Genomic DNA, 14,695 nt, shown 5'->3' with positions numbered 1-14,695 from the left:
TCAGCGAAGCCTGGGGCGCGAGCCCCTCCGCCCGCGATCCGACCGGGTCCTCCGTGGAAGACAGCGGCGGGGACGGGGGGCCCCCCCGCGATGACCCCCGGCGCGTCACCACGTTGATTTTGGCACCCGACGCCCCTTTGTGTGTGTGTGTGCGGGTTCTCCTGCGCAGCGTGTTCCGTGGGCGCCCGCGGCTGCTGGGGAGTGGGAGGCGTGTGGGCGCGTGTGTGGAGACGCTGGTGAGCAAGTCTGCGCACGCCCCCAGCGGGTCGGCCCGCGGCGTGGGGGAAGCCCGCCCGGCGCCCGGCGCCCGGTGCCCGGTGCGAGGCGTCCGGCCCAGGCACGCCCCAGGATGTTCCCTGGGCCGCCACACAGCTCCCCCAGAAAAAGAACGCACAGAGAGCCAAGCGGCAAACCCAGACCTGGAGCAAAGAAGAATACAGGTTTCTCTGTTACAGGCAGACTTGCGGTGGCTGCCCGCCAGCGTCTGCGTTTCTTAGGAAAACTCTATCACTGGCGTAAATGAAAGAGGCAGTTTGATTTGTGGTCAGAGCAGTTTCCATTCTACTTCCACAGTAAGAAATGTATTAATTCAGCTCAGACTCCCTCCTCCTGGCAACCCTTCTTCTGTAAAAAGAGAAATTAGAAGCTCAAGCCAAATACCATGCCTTGAACTGACCCACTTCAATACATAAACACTTTTACAACATGTTTATTCAGGTGTACCACTTGAAATTGGTTTAAGATGTTTTCAGTGACAGAGAACTCAGCAAAAGAAAGGGGGGGGAGGAACCTAGAGACTTAACTGTTATGGAATAGAATAACTAGCAATCTGTTCTTCAAATCTTTGTGACTTGGGATGCAACAGATGAAAGTACTTGCTGAAGCTTTTAATTTTTGATATTTTAATGAAGTGTTAATTTAACAGGAACTAAATTTTTACTTGTGTGCAATGATGACGGCAGAAATGGCTTCGAATATATGATCTTTCTAATGGAGAATTCGGTTGCTGTGTGGTGTTCCGACGCGGAACGCGGCAGACCTGGGTTCGCATTCGCTGCCACACACTGGCCCTTTCACAGTTCCATCTGCGCTTAGCTCGGCGCCCCGGGTTTCCTCTGGTTTTCAAGATTGGTTCTTTTAGTCTTATTCCAAAGACTCTCCGTGTTTTCATTTTTTATCTGTGGAGAAACACGGTGGCTCTCAAAATGTGTATTCTGCACACTCTCAGATGTGTGCTATAAACCCCGTTTTCCTGGGCTTTACAAGGGTAGATTTTCTCCAAGTGGAACAAAACAGCTCTCAGACCGACGGGACTCCCTTTGAAAGGAGCTGTAATGGTGCTCTGTTTCCTCTCCACTTCCTTTTCCCTTCAGCAAGGATTGCCTGTGAGGTGCCTGGGGCTGGTGCGTGCTCTGCTGCCCCTGGGTTCCAGCGGCCTGGGAGAGGCGGGGCTGCTCCTCTCCTCCCCGGTGGGAGCACCAGCTCCGCCAACCACGCCCTCCACGCTGCGCTGGCTGCGAGAGCAAACACACCGAACCGTTCACCACGGGGTCAGCTGAGCACTGCCATGTGATTGCGGAATGTGTCCTGTGCTTAGGTATTACAAATGGACCACAGAAGAAGCCCAAAGCATTATAATTTAGGGAAAATGTTCATGCGTGTGCGTCAATATGGACTGGCATTTTAAAGCAGATGCACATTTTCTGAATGGTTTCTAGCCTAGGAGAGAAAAAGGGAAGGAGGAGATAGATGATAGATAGATAGATAGATAGATAGATAGATAGATAGATAGATAGATAGGATAAGATAGATAGATAGATAGATAGATAGATAGATAGATAGATAGATAGATAGATGACAGATTTAATGATAGGTAGATGATACACAGTTGAAAGACAGGGTAGTGACAGAGATATATATAGACAGATGACAGATAGATAAATGATAGAGAGATGGATAGAGAGATCGATAGACAGGAAACGAAAACAGTAAGTTGTAAGGAAATGAGCACTCACATAAAAGGGTTGGAAGCATACAACTCGATCCCAAACTTCGGCAAGCTGGGATCCAGACATGTCTAACTAGCTACGGTATTGGGAGATTTAGTGCCGTGGGCCTACATTCGAGTGGATACTGAGCTCTTCCACGGGCCAAGCATCCTCCTAAGGAAAGTGACCTAAAGCACAGAACTGGACATGGAGACCCGCCAAACGTCATCCTAACTTGGGCAAGACTTCCAGCTCCACCTCTCTGACCCTTTCAACTTTGTGGAAATACTGAGGAAAGTGTTGTGGCTAAATTTACCCAGGAACCCAGCTGAGAATATTTCCAATTTCTAGTAAAAGGGCCGATCGCCAAGTGCCCAGAGACACCTCTGATAGTCACTAATTGTGCATTTCAGATAGGGCCTTTTGGGAAAATAAAAGGTTCATAATATTTCTTAAAAAAAAAAACAAGGACAAAACCAGGATGTGAGGAGCTCTTGAGAGGAGAGACGCGTTCCAGTTCCAGAGAACGGGCCGTGGGTTCCCCTCCAGCCCAGGGTGAGCAAACAGCCCGTCTAACCACTGACCCGCAACTGACTCAAACACACACGTGATGACACCTGGGAAGAAACGACCCGGCTTCCGGTTCCAGCCCGCCCGGTGAGCGACCTGCCCGGGGACAGCGTCTCCCGGAGGCCGCGGCCTCGGCGCTGGCCTTCCGCGGCCTCCCCCCTGTGGTTACGTTTGACTCTGCTACTCTTAAATTAAGGATCCCATGCCTCTCAATTACACTCGCATTTTACCCTTTTTGGAAACAGATGATTTAAAATGTGTGGCAGTCGCTACATTCAATCATGTGTCTATCAGACTTTAAGGAATCCGGGGAGGATAGAATTGTGTCTACTAAAGGCCAAATACACTTCAACTCGGTGTGGCCTTAAATGAGACGTATTGCAATCTCGCTGCCACTTTGTTACACTTTCATGAAAAATGTGCATCATTTCAGTCTTAGAGTGAAAACACAAACCTATTTCCAAATAGAAGCACGCAGAACTGAACTATCGCAACCACAACTCCACATTCCCGCTCAAACTTGAAACCGATTTCCACGACCTTATACACTCCGAGAAAGTGAAAGGAAACTTGGGGTTTGTGAACGACTTCAGTGATACTGGACAGCCGAGTGAAGGGGCATTTGTGAGCCCCTTGTTAGGATTCTAGAATACAAGATAAGAGGCAAAAGTGATTCTTCACGGTAATTCTCCCTTTCCGGTTAACACCGCCACTTTCCTCTGCCTCTGCCGGCTCTTCCCGGTGTCCCTTCCACTGACATTTAAAAGAGTAATTTAAAGCTAGCCACTTGGCCTTCGGTCAACTATTGCATGATTGCGAGTGAAGAGTTTTCAGTGGATAAAGTCCCAATTCTTGGGGTTTTCTGCAGTAGAAGGGGCAGCAGGAGGGGTAGAACTATCTGAAGACATTATAATAACCCCGTGCAGAAGAATCTGGAATGCTTTCCCTCCGGCAGTGAAGTGGGGAGTCGCAAAGGAAAGGGGAATATGCAGTCAGAAACGCGGGCGTGACTCCAGGAGTGACAGGAAGCGCACACATGCCCTCAGGGAGCCAAGCCTCTGGGGCTCCAGGGAAAAGGCTGGGAGCCGAGGCCGGGGAGTGGGGGGTGGGGGGGTGGGGGGCAGAGGGGGGCCGCTTGCTCCAGAGCTGGCGTTTTATTGCAGCATCGCAGAGCCCCCCACGGGAAATCATCCCTGCAGACTCAGGTCTGACTTGAGGCCTCTCCACCACCCCCCGCCCGCCCCCCGGCTTCTGCGTGGCATGTCCACCCAATGCTCCGGTTTTCGGTCTTAGGCACCGACGTCGCCTCCTCCATGGCTCCCGTCTGTGGAATTCTCCCCGTCCCAGGCCCAAGCCGCCCCACAGACCGTGTCTGTCACGTGGGCCCGGAGGCCGGGGCGCTTGGCTTTACAGCCCTCATTTATTTTAGGAAAGCAGAAACGTCCTCTTCATTTTTAGTCTATTTCCAGTTATTATGCGACTTTAAAAAAAATAAAATAAAAGTAAAAATAGTGGACACACAGAGAATTCTTTCTTTGAAAAATAAAACACTGGGGGAAACTTAAATAAAACTAGAGTGAAGCAGTTTCAGCAGAAATCAACCGAAAGTCTTTTCAAAACTCCGTGTGTTATGATATCAATTTTTAAAAAAGCTTTTAAACCTCAAACTCACTCGAGCTTGCTTCACGGCAGTGAAATTAATACTTGGCATTTTATCTATGGCGGTGAAAGTTGTCATTAAATGCACTTAATTCAGTGACTTGAGAAATTTATGAGTATCTAAAGGAAACACTTTTTTTTTTTTACCAGTTTACATATTATTAAATGTTTTTGTCATACAGAAAATCATAGTTCATTACGTATCGGGCCCTCCCTTTGCACTTGATAAATGAATCTTTAATCCTACGTTACTTTCAAAGTCTTTGGAACGTGGCAGTACCCCCAACATGGGGAAACAATTGCATGTGCTTGAGCTGCAAGCACATGTGGATAAGTAGACTGTGTTTGCCACGCAGCTCTATTCAAACACGAGCATGCTAGAAGTGAACACGAGAAATCCACCTTTGAAATATTACTGATTGTGATGAAATAACAAACTTGAGTCCTTCACTTTACAACCGAGTGTGTTCCACCAGTGCCAGAGAGAAGAAAAGAACAGAGGGAAGGAAAGCCAAAAGGGAGGCAAAATCCTTAAATAACTAAGGTCAGGCACTGGTGGCTCACACCTGTGATTCCAGCCCCTCAGGAGGCTGAGATCTGAGGATCCAGGTTCAAAGCCAGCCCAGGAAGGAAAGTCCATGAGATTCTCACCTCCAATAAACTATACTGTGACTCAAGGACAGAGGCCAGGCCCCGAGTTCAAGCCCCAGGACCAGCAAAAACAAAACCAAAAGAAAACCTAAGGACCTACAAAACAATATGCTGTAAACCGATGTACAACTCCAGGGGTGGGGGGAGTAACTGGGGAGGGGGAAGGTGGGAGAAAAATGAGAGAAGAGGTAACAAGTTTGATAAGAAATGTACTCACTGCCTTATGTATGAAACTGCAACCTCTCCGCACATCACTTAGATAAATTATTTTTTTAAAAACTCTAAGGACCTTATTAGACATTATATAGCAAAGAAGATATGCAGCTGGAGAAGTAACGGTATGGAAAGATCATATGCCACTAGCCTAATGCACCCCAAGCCACAGCTCTGGAGCCCCAACGCCAGCGAGGACGCAGGGACTCGCCAGCCCGCAGCGACGCGGCGAGGCCACCGAGACACAGCCGGGCACCGAACCGCCTTCAGCCTCACCAAAGTGAGCCTCCAGCTGCGCAAGACGGGGAGGAGCCGGTCAGCAACGACCACGTGACACACGAGGACAGCCGCTGGGCATCTGGGAAAGGCAAGCGTGTGGAGACAGGGAAGAGATCAGAGGGGGCGGAGGGAGCCGTGGGTGGGCAGCAGGGAGGGTTACAGCGGAGAGGACGAGCTCTGGGTGGAGCCGTGCCGGGGAATTTGTGTCATTACTAACTTGGCTCAGACACAGCAAACCCTAAACTGGACGTGGCACCTTGCACCTGGAATCCCACTTCCTTGGGAGGCTGAGGTTGGGAGGACCAGGATTTGAGGTGAGTCCAGGCCAAAAACTCATTAAGACTTCTTCCCAACCAACAGCCGGGGACAGCGGCCAGCCGGACACCCCTGCCCCAGCTGAGACTCCGTCTCGGGGGAGGGAGCTGGGCACGGCAGGGGCAGCCGGAGCGTAAACGGGAGGATCGCGGTTCAGGCAGGCAAAAACAACAACAGCAACAACCACCAAGAGCCTACTGAAAAACAACCACAGCCAAAAAGAAGAAAAAAGGGGCAGGGGGAAGGCTGGGAGCGCGGCTCTGCAAAACAGTGCGTGCCCCGCAAGGGCCCGGCCCTGAGTTCAAAGCCCAGGACCACCGAAGACAAAACAGAGAGGCAGAGAGACGGGAGGGAGGGAGGGAGGGAGGGAGGGAGGGAGGACACCTCGATGTCCAGCCTGACTGTGGCGGTGATGACGCCGCTGAGCGTCTCTATCTAGGGGACCACGGCGCCGCCCTGCAGGCCACGCGGAGAGGCGCGGGCCCAGGCTCCGGGGCGGACGCGGGGCTGACCTCAGCCCCCCTCCAGCGAGCTGTGCCCTCCCCCCGCGCCACGAGGGGGAAGGGTGCGGACGGAGGGTGCCGCCCGGCTCGGGAAGCGCTCAGATCCCGACCGCACCCCCTCAGGGGAGTCCGCACCCCACTTATCTTCAGTAGAAAGAAAGGTGTCCACTTATCCCACAAATACACAGGAACCTTGCTCCGCGTCACGTCTCTGTGTTCGTGTTAAAGTGAGGGAGCCAGTCCTGTCCCCCGGCCGCCCTCCACACGTTTCCCCGGGGAAACCCAGACTTCCTGCCGTGTGCACTTGGGACTCCACGCTGGCTCACACTCGCTCAGGCAGCACGCGCGTGTGCCCAGGGGTGCGCAGCCTGTGCACACAGTGGGGGAGCGGCTGCCTCTCGGATTCCCACCTCTGAAGTTACACAGGGCAAGGTCTGAGCTCTGATGGCGGAGGCAGCTCTGGCTCTGGCGCTCGGGCCCCGTCTGCCTCTCCTTCTCTCCCTCTCGCTCCCGGTCTCCCTTTCTGATTTATTTGTCTTCCTCTGTCTCTGTCTCTCTCTCTCTCTCTCTGTCTCTGTCTCTCTCACTCTCTCTCTCTCTCTCACACACACACACACACACTCATTCATACTTTTTTTGCTTTCTCTGTGGACATAGTACTTATATGTGCATAATGCTTAAAAAGAATACAGTTAGGTTATAAATGTTTGTCATTTTATGGTATGACCCTAGAAATGACCTACAGAAGTATCTCTCCCAAAGTAATAATCTCTAGACTAAAGGTCAGCTAAAGAGTAAATTCTTCCAGTCACATTTAGTTGCTTCTCTTGCAGAACAAACAATTCCATGGCTCCTAGCTTCCATTTTCAGGCATTATTTTTCTTGCACTTGGGCCTAAAGTCTGCTCATTGTGCTCACTGATTTGAGCTCTGGGCTATGGAGAAAATGCCCACCCTCATCCATTCCTTTCATTTCATGGACTTTTTTTAATGATTGTTGTTCAGCTTCTCATTTATTCTCAAAAATTTATTCAAAATTCAAACTCTATCCTTCAGCACTCAATAATACAAGAAAGTCATTTTAACACACACACACACACACACACACACACATATAAGATCCACGGTTTGTGCAGTTTCTCTCATTTATTTATTTGAACCCAATTGTCTTCACACATCAATTCAGCAGAAAGGGAACCATATGGTTTTAAGAATAAAAATTACTTAATTGCCTTATAAGATAATGTTCAGATAAGAGAAAGGAATATTATCAAATCATAAAATGTTTAAGAGATTCTTGTGATAAGTGGACATAGTTCAAATTTTGAACTTGGATAAATAATAATGAGAAACTGTAGTCAAAACAGCTGGGGAAAAAAAGAAAAACATCACCCCCGATCTCTGAATTTCTTCTGCTACTTATTAGCACCGTCAGCTGATATTCAGATTAGCCAGCCACATAGATCATCTGACCACGACACAGATGAATAGTCATCTGACAACACAGGCGTGTTCCAGATCCTTTTCCCTCAAGTGAAAGTCAGTGTCTAGGGATTTGAAGCAAAGCTCAGAAGCACATGCAGCCAGAAACGCTCATGGGGAAGAACAGATCCCAGGACTTACTAAAATGAAATCAACACTACATTAGGAGTTCTTCATCTCTCACACAAACGCTCTTGCGCTTAGCCAAGGTTAAGAGAACATAAAGTCAGAAACATCCACACTTGCCTAATATTTAACTACATGAAAGTATAAGATACCAGGATGTTTGTCTATTTAGGAATATGCCGTCTATCAAAAGGCATCATGAAACTAGAAAAATCCGGTTTGCAGGGCGTATTTAAGAAATGAAGGCTACTGCGATTTTGAATAAAATATATCAGTATGATAAATCACTGCACCCATCCAGAAATAGCGGAAAATAAAAATCAACTCAAAGTTTTAGAAAAGGGCTAATCCTTATTCATATATGAATGGCAGCTGTAGGCTGTCCAGGAATGAAAACAACAACGATAACAGTAATAGGATCAGGAACGGAGAACGTGGCCAAAACCTGGCTGCTAACATTTCAAAATTCCCACTTTTAACTGCACTGTCGTGGAGAACACAAAAGGCTTCTCAAAGATTCCACAAGAACCTTGATTAAAAAAAAAACAAGATTCTTGATGCTACTAAAATTGTTTGGATACAACATTTTTGATCCAAAAATCCCAAACAGCTGTGACTTTGAGACATCTGAGAAGCGGACAAGAGAAGAGCATGGGTCTCACACACACGTATGTACTAGCAACCAGCTCTCTTACAAGGACTATCGGGGTGTGTTTGAACAAGTGAATCCATTCCACTCTCTTTTATAAGAATCCATTTTGACAGTAAGCCTTGCTAAAAAGGGTTGTTAAGTACATCTAACACTACTTTATATGAGGTGGAATTTATTTTCTTTTTTTTTTTTTTTGGCCAGTCCTGGGCCTTGGACTCAGGGCCTGAGCACTGTCCCTGGCTTCTTCCCGCTCAAGGCTAGCACTCTGCCACTTGAGCCACAGCGCCGCTTCTGGCCGTTTTCTGTATATGTGGTGCTGGGAAATCGAACCTAGGGCCTCGTGTATCCGAGGCAGGCACTCTTGCCACTAGGCTATATCCCCAGCCCGGAATTTATTTTCAATATGATTGTTGGTTAGCATCATATACTTGAGTGACAAAGTTTGTCTCACTTATCTGCACTGATGCAAATATTTATCTCCCTCCAAAATGACTGTTACCTTGCCATGAACAAAATAGTTGGGCCTAAAGAAAGCTATGAATTAAGTATTGATAATTTGATACACTGTGTGTTGCCAATGAATTGTATCCAGTACACACATGCATTTACCAAGATTCTGGTCTTTGTGTTCGTTCCCATTGTCTTCACATCCTGAATCAGAACATATTTTAAAGCCGCTCCTGGTTACTGGTAGCTCACAACTGTAATCCCAGCTCCTCCAGAGGCTGAGAGCAGAGGGTGGTGGTACAAAGCCAGCCTACCAGAAAAGTCCATGAGACTCCATTTCCAATTAACCAGAGAAAAGTAGGGTTAGAAGCCTGGCTCATGAGGTAGAGCACCAGCCGTGAGCAAGCAAACTGAACAAGGATGTGAGGTATTGAGTTCAAGCCCTTGTACCAACAGAGAGGAGAGAGAGAAAGAGAGAGAGAGAGAGACAGAGAAATGCTTCTTGTCAATAATCATTTGACCAGGCAAAGCTGTTAGTCATGAGCTTAATAGCCAAATCACCTAGAACCTGGGCTACCGACTCAGCCTCAGAACATATATTACCGTTACCTTTTGCAGGAAGACTGCAACTGTCACATTTATCTAAAACTCTTAAATCGTCTTTACCCTGTAACCATAAAACATCATGTCCTGAAAGAAAGATGCACCATCCTGAGCTACACAGTCTAAAACACGACGGCACAACCTCCACCCCGCCCCACCGTGAGCTAGAACCTTCCGCCAATGCAGCTTTATAGTACTACTTATCCATTTTATTGTAGCTATTAAAGTATTAAAGGTTTTATCAGACTTCATACTTTGTTTTTCTGGTGGCTTTTCTTATAATTTATTATCCAGCACAGAACTAAGCATTCTACTTACAACATTGAAATAAAATGTCAAAGCTTTAAACTAATTTATTTGGAAATGATAACTATAAACATTTTCCCTTGACAGTGAAATGCCCATCACAACAGAGTTTAATTTGATCCTTTCATACCACCTCTGAAATCTTATTTCATAAATTTAATTTGATAGCTTAAAACTTCTGATTGTTTTTCCTGAGTTGTACCCCAAATCTAGGGAAATCTCTGAATTTGAACCTGAAATTTTACCTTGATACAGTTTGGAATTAAGCCACAACCATGGGGGCTCAAAGAAATATGACCTTTATAGTCTTGTTTTTCAAAGAACCATATACTGTTTCTTGGCCATTAAACAATACTCTGACAAAAACAACATTTTGATGACTTGAATACAAATGAATCTGAAACATACGGATTGAATTTTCCTTGACATATAAGTGGGTTTAATAAAAAGAAGAAAAAAAGTCATTGGCAAAAACTCATTCTGCACATTGCCAAACCTAAAATGTCTGAACACATAGGGCTTATTAAAAGACATTCTAATGAACCCCAAAATATTGTCCTTATTTTTCCATCTTTAAATGATTCTATAAACCCATGTTGGAAAGAGAAAAATTAATTTATTTGGAAGGTTTAAACTATATAAAGTATCAGACAATGGAAAACCATGGTGTTTATGAGGAAACACTAAAACCTTAAAAGTCAGATTAAATTACTATTTTTGTAACAAAGTATGTGCGTATGTGTGCTGGGAAAAAAGAACAGCACTGCCATGAGTTGATTAGAAATGCTAACAAAGACTTAATAAGTCAGATAATGAATATGTCCTTCCAGCTTAGGGACGAGAAAATGTTAATAAGTTCGAACAGAGATCCAAGCCTACTTATTGGCTACTAAATAAAACACCGGGAAGCCGGGACTCCAAGGGGTGGGGTGGGCAAATGAAGGAGAAGAGGTGGAGAATGCAGTCAGGAATCCAATGTAGATGCTACAAAATGAGGGACGGGGTGGGAAGGGGAGGGATGGGAGAGAATGTTGAGAGGGAGCGACATTGATCGAGATGCCCTGTAACTCACAAGCGGCTTTGTTAAATGGGAACTCCTGTGTACAGCTACTTAAAGTTGATCATAAAAAATGGAGACATAAACTAGTAGCCCTGTTAGCCCCTGTGAGACAGTAATTGTCTCACGCCACTGACGAACAAACAACTGGTCCAGGCCTTGCTGTAGAGAAGCGCAAACCTTCTGCATTTCTCTTTGATCCTCTTGCTCGCGGGTCTGCTTTGTTTTGCTGAAGCAAACGCATGGAGATGGGGGATTTTCTGTTCAGAATGAGAGAAGCAGCAGTCAAATCTCCTTTAGCGCTCCGCAAGTCCAGGGCGCCCTGGTGTCAAACATCCACAGCCTCATTTCACAGACAGATGTCTTTCCCACAGGCCTCTGAGGAGTCACGATGCTACTTTTGATTTCCAGAATGTATCTAGATCTCGTCACTCTCTTCGTCTTCACGGGGACGGGAGGAACCGAATTTAATAGCATCCCTCACGAATCTCTCCTCGCCTTACGGCTCAAACCAGGGAACTGCTGCCCTCGGCTTGGTCTACAAAACCCTGCTCCCGCGCCCCATCAGACTGAGTTCCTTAATGCCCCCCACAAAAATCAGCGTTTAGATTGCCTGCCGGAGGGCATTCTACCTAGAGCCTGAGGTAACTTAAAAACTCTTCCGGATCTTTCGAGAAAGGTCTTGCACGTGGGCAGCCTGGCATTGCCCGGGACACGGGGTACCACTGAGAAGAACAGGCCCCGGGCATGGGGTACCACTGAGAAGAACAGACCCCGGGCATGGGGTACCACTGAGAAGAAGAGCCCCCCCCAACCCCCCACCCCGCATCAGGAAGCTGAAGACCCCAGCCAGCCCTAGCCCGCCCCAGCCTGCCCCAGCCCCCCCAGCCCCCCCAGCCCCCCCAACCCCCTCAGCCCACCCCAGCCCCCCACAGCCCCCACAGCCCGCCCCAGCCCCCCTCAGCCCCCCCAGCCCCCCTCAGCCCCCCCAGCCCGCCCCAGCCCGCCCCAGCAGCATGGCTGCTCTAACAGCCTCTGTGCTGGACAACACAAGAGAAGCAAAGAAAAGCCACAACAAGCAAGTCGTGTATTTCCAGCATGGCCCTTCAACACAAAGTGGGAAGCCTTTTAAAAACAAACAGAATGTCTATTTTTTGTTTTATTCTGGACTCAAAGGAGATAAATAACACAATCGGTCCTTAAAATTTACCCATGAAATCTCAGAGTAATAAATCAGAAACACAAACACAAAATAGAAAAAGTAGTTCTCGGGGAGAAAAAAGACCCATTCACAGCCGGACAGAAGTTGAATTTGTGTGAATAGGAGTAGAGCGAGAAAAACAACACAGGACTGGAAGACCGAAAAAGAAACCGCAGAAACCGTTGTGAGGGGGGCCGGGCAGGACGAGCTAGCGTCTGGCCGCGTCTGGCCGCGTTTCCCCGACCTCTCGGCTTGTTTAGTGAGACGTGTCAGGCATATCTCCCGGGAGGAGGAGGAGGAGGACATACCACTAATCTAATTTTCCTTGCCTGCTCCACACAGCAAGGACAAGGCTCCCCCCGTATAGCTGACTTCCCCGCCCCGCTTCTGACCATACATGTACAGTCGTTTCGTGTTGCAGGAATTCTTGGGAGATTGTTTGAATGCCTTCCTCCTGCTCTACATTTATAAAATGCTCCAACCCCGAGTGAGGATCCTTAGCAGAAATCTCAAAGCCATAATTGGAAAATAACCTATCATCCTAAATGCTCCAAGTTTTTATTTTTATTTTTTTTTTTAAAGCCAACGTTCAGCTTTGCGATTGAAATCAGTAGGAAAGGCTGGATTGGGCGGGGGGGGGGGGGGGAAGAAATCTCCAGCTTCACCCACAACGCTTCCATTGGAAATGCCTCCGTTTCCCTACCAGGATTCAGAGCTTCCAACATGTGTGCTAAGCAGATGCTGGGGCCTGGGAAAGTCATGTCTGCCAACCACGCCACAAACACGCGAGACAAAGCTCCAGGTCTGCTGTTTTCTTGCCTGCTCCGGAGGCAGAACTGAAGGCGTTGAAACTTTGAAAAGGTGCATCCCTTATCCGTTGCAAGGTGCCTGTCTCTAGGCCTAACGGGAACGGGTGCGGGGAGGGGCGCGGGCACAGTTTACACCCACACCGTCCATCACTAAACGTTTACACAAACCACCGATCACGCTAACACAACCCTCAATGTGTTTATGCTACATCAGCATCAGGAATGACAGCGCTGAGCTGCCCCCCTCCCCGGGGGGGGGGTGTCTTCACCCACCCTGGCTTCCGTGGCCTCCCTGCTCCCTGCCTTAGTCCCGCCGTCCACAGGCTGGCTGCGTTCTGGCTGTCTGAAAGCTTCTTGCCCTCCACGTAGCCTCGTGATCTAACCACGCAGCTCAGCTCTAACCATGGCTCCACCCCCTGCTGGCTCTGGGCCCCTGGGCTCCTGGGCGCTCAGGGCTACGGTTCCCGGATGCCTTGATGGCTCTCACACGCAGACCCCTGCGATCACGAAGCCTTCCCTCCATGGCTCACCACCATCCTCGGGTAGCCAGGGCTAGCACGTGGAGCCTGGCCAGCACGAGACCGGCCTCACGGCGCTCCTGGGCCTCTCATCAGGGCGATTTCCTCCATGCACACGCACGTGCACGCGCACATCCACCCATCCACCCCCCCACACACACGTAATTCCAGGCGCTGTCTGTGACAGTGGAGAACACGGCATTCTCTTCTGCAGCAGCGTTTCATGACTCTTCTTTATCTCCCTCCCGCCTGTCTCCGTACCTCCTCTGGCTCTCTGGCACTTTTGTGTTATATATTTGTCATCTTAGGCATGTGCTAGATAAAACTTGTGTATGATAAGATTCACTTGCCTGTGATTTATAATTAAACACGTTTTGACAAAGCACAGAGTTTGTATCCATTGTCACAATCAAGACACGGGTGGCTAGACCTTTGGACAGCTTTCTTTCAGTGTTGCCATATTGCACCAGCCCTCTTGTTTTGACTCAGCTCTTCAACACCAGACTAAGCACCCACGAGAGCAGGAACAGAATCTCCTCTTCCTACCCTCCAACCCGCAAGCCCGGCAGTGAGTGGACAGTGGATAAACATGTTCCTAAGTTGATTGACTAACTTGTTGCTTGATCTTACAGAATGTGTTGCTTTGCACACTGTATGAAATATATGCTAGTGAAATCACACAGGAACCAATGGCTCAATGTGTTGGCACATGCTAGCCACACACGTACACACACACGTGCACGTAACAGTAAATCCAGTGCTTACCTTCCCCCGTTTCTGCACAGAGCTGCAACCCCAAGTTGTTTTGTGGATTAATCACCCAGTGGTTGCTGGTCATGGTGATGTCAAAAACAAGCCAACCCACATCCAGAGCTTGGGCCCTTCTTGTGTCCAACAGGAACAAATCAGCATCCCTATGGAGAAAAGGAAGGGAGGGGGAGGAATGAAGATCATCATTTTCTGTACTGAGCAAAAACATGTCAAAAGCTCTCTTGAAAATGCCAGGAGTTGATTAAAGCACACTTGAGACTGGTGATAGGTTAGGGTAGTGCTCTTCATTTGATTCCCGGACATGAGTGCTCCCCGAAACCAAGCTCCGCTAGTACCCTTCAGAACAAAGAAGCGAAATACCTAGGTAGACTAAAGGCAGTCGCTGCAGTCAGGATACGTGTGCATTGTCACACGAGGGCAACACAGGCGGGATCGACTCAAGCATCCGTTTTAGGGATAGTTTCACATACCGTCCATTTTTATGACACTATTTTTGTAGAGGCGGGTCCCCAAGCAAAGCACTGGATTCAGGGAGAAACCCTGGGG

General features: G+C 48.2%; 1 protein-coding gene across 2 annotated transcripts in view; it reads right to left on the bottom strand.

Moving 5' to 3' along the window:
* Positions 1 to 14,695, bottom strand: part of Bmp5 (bone morphogenetic protein 5) — a 71,569-nt gene that overhangs the window by 8,849 nt on the left and 48,025 nt on the right. For both annotated transcript variants that reach the window (XM_048347599.1, XM_048347600.1), the window contains exon 3: positions 14,144 to 14,292. In XM_048347599.1, coding sequence (XP_048203556.1) covers positions 14,144 to 14,292 — 149 coding nt within the window. The remainder of the gene's footprint in view (positions 1 to 14,143; positions 14,293 to 14,695) is intronic.

The sequence above is a fragment of the Perognathus longimembris genome, chromosome 6 (assembly GCF_023159225.1).
Source record: "Perognathus longimembris pacificus isolate PPM17 chromosome 6, ASM2315922v1, whole genome shotgun sequence".
NCBI lineage: Eukaryota > Metazoa > Chordata > Mammalia > Rodentia > Heteromyidae > Perognathus > Perognathus longimembris.
The sequence above is the reverse complement of the archived record's forward strand: the minus strand, read 5'-3'. Positions and strand labels throughout refer to the sequence as shown.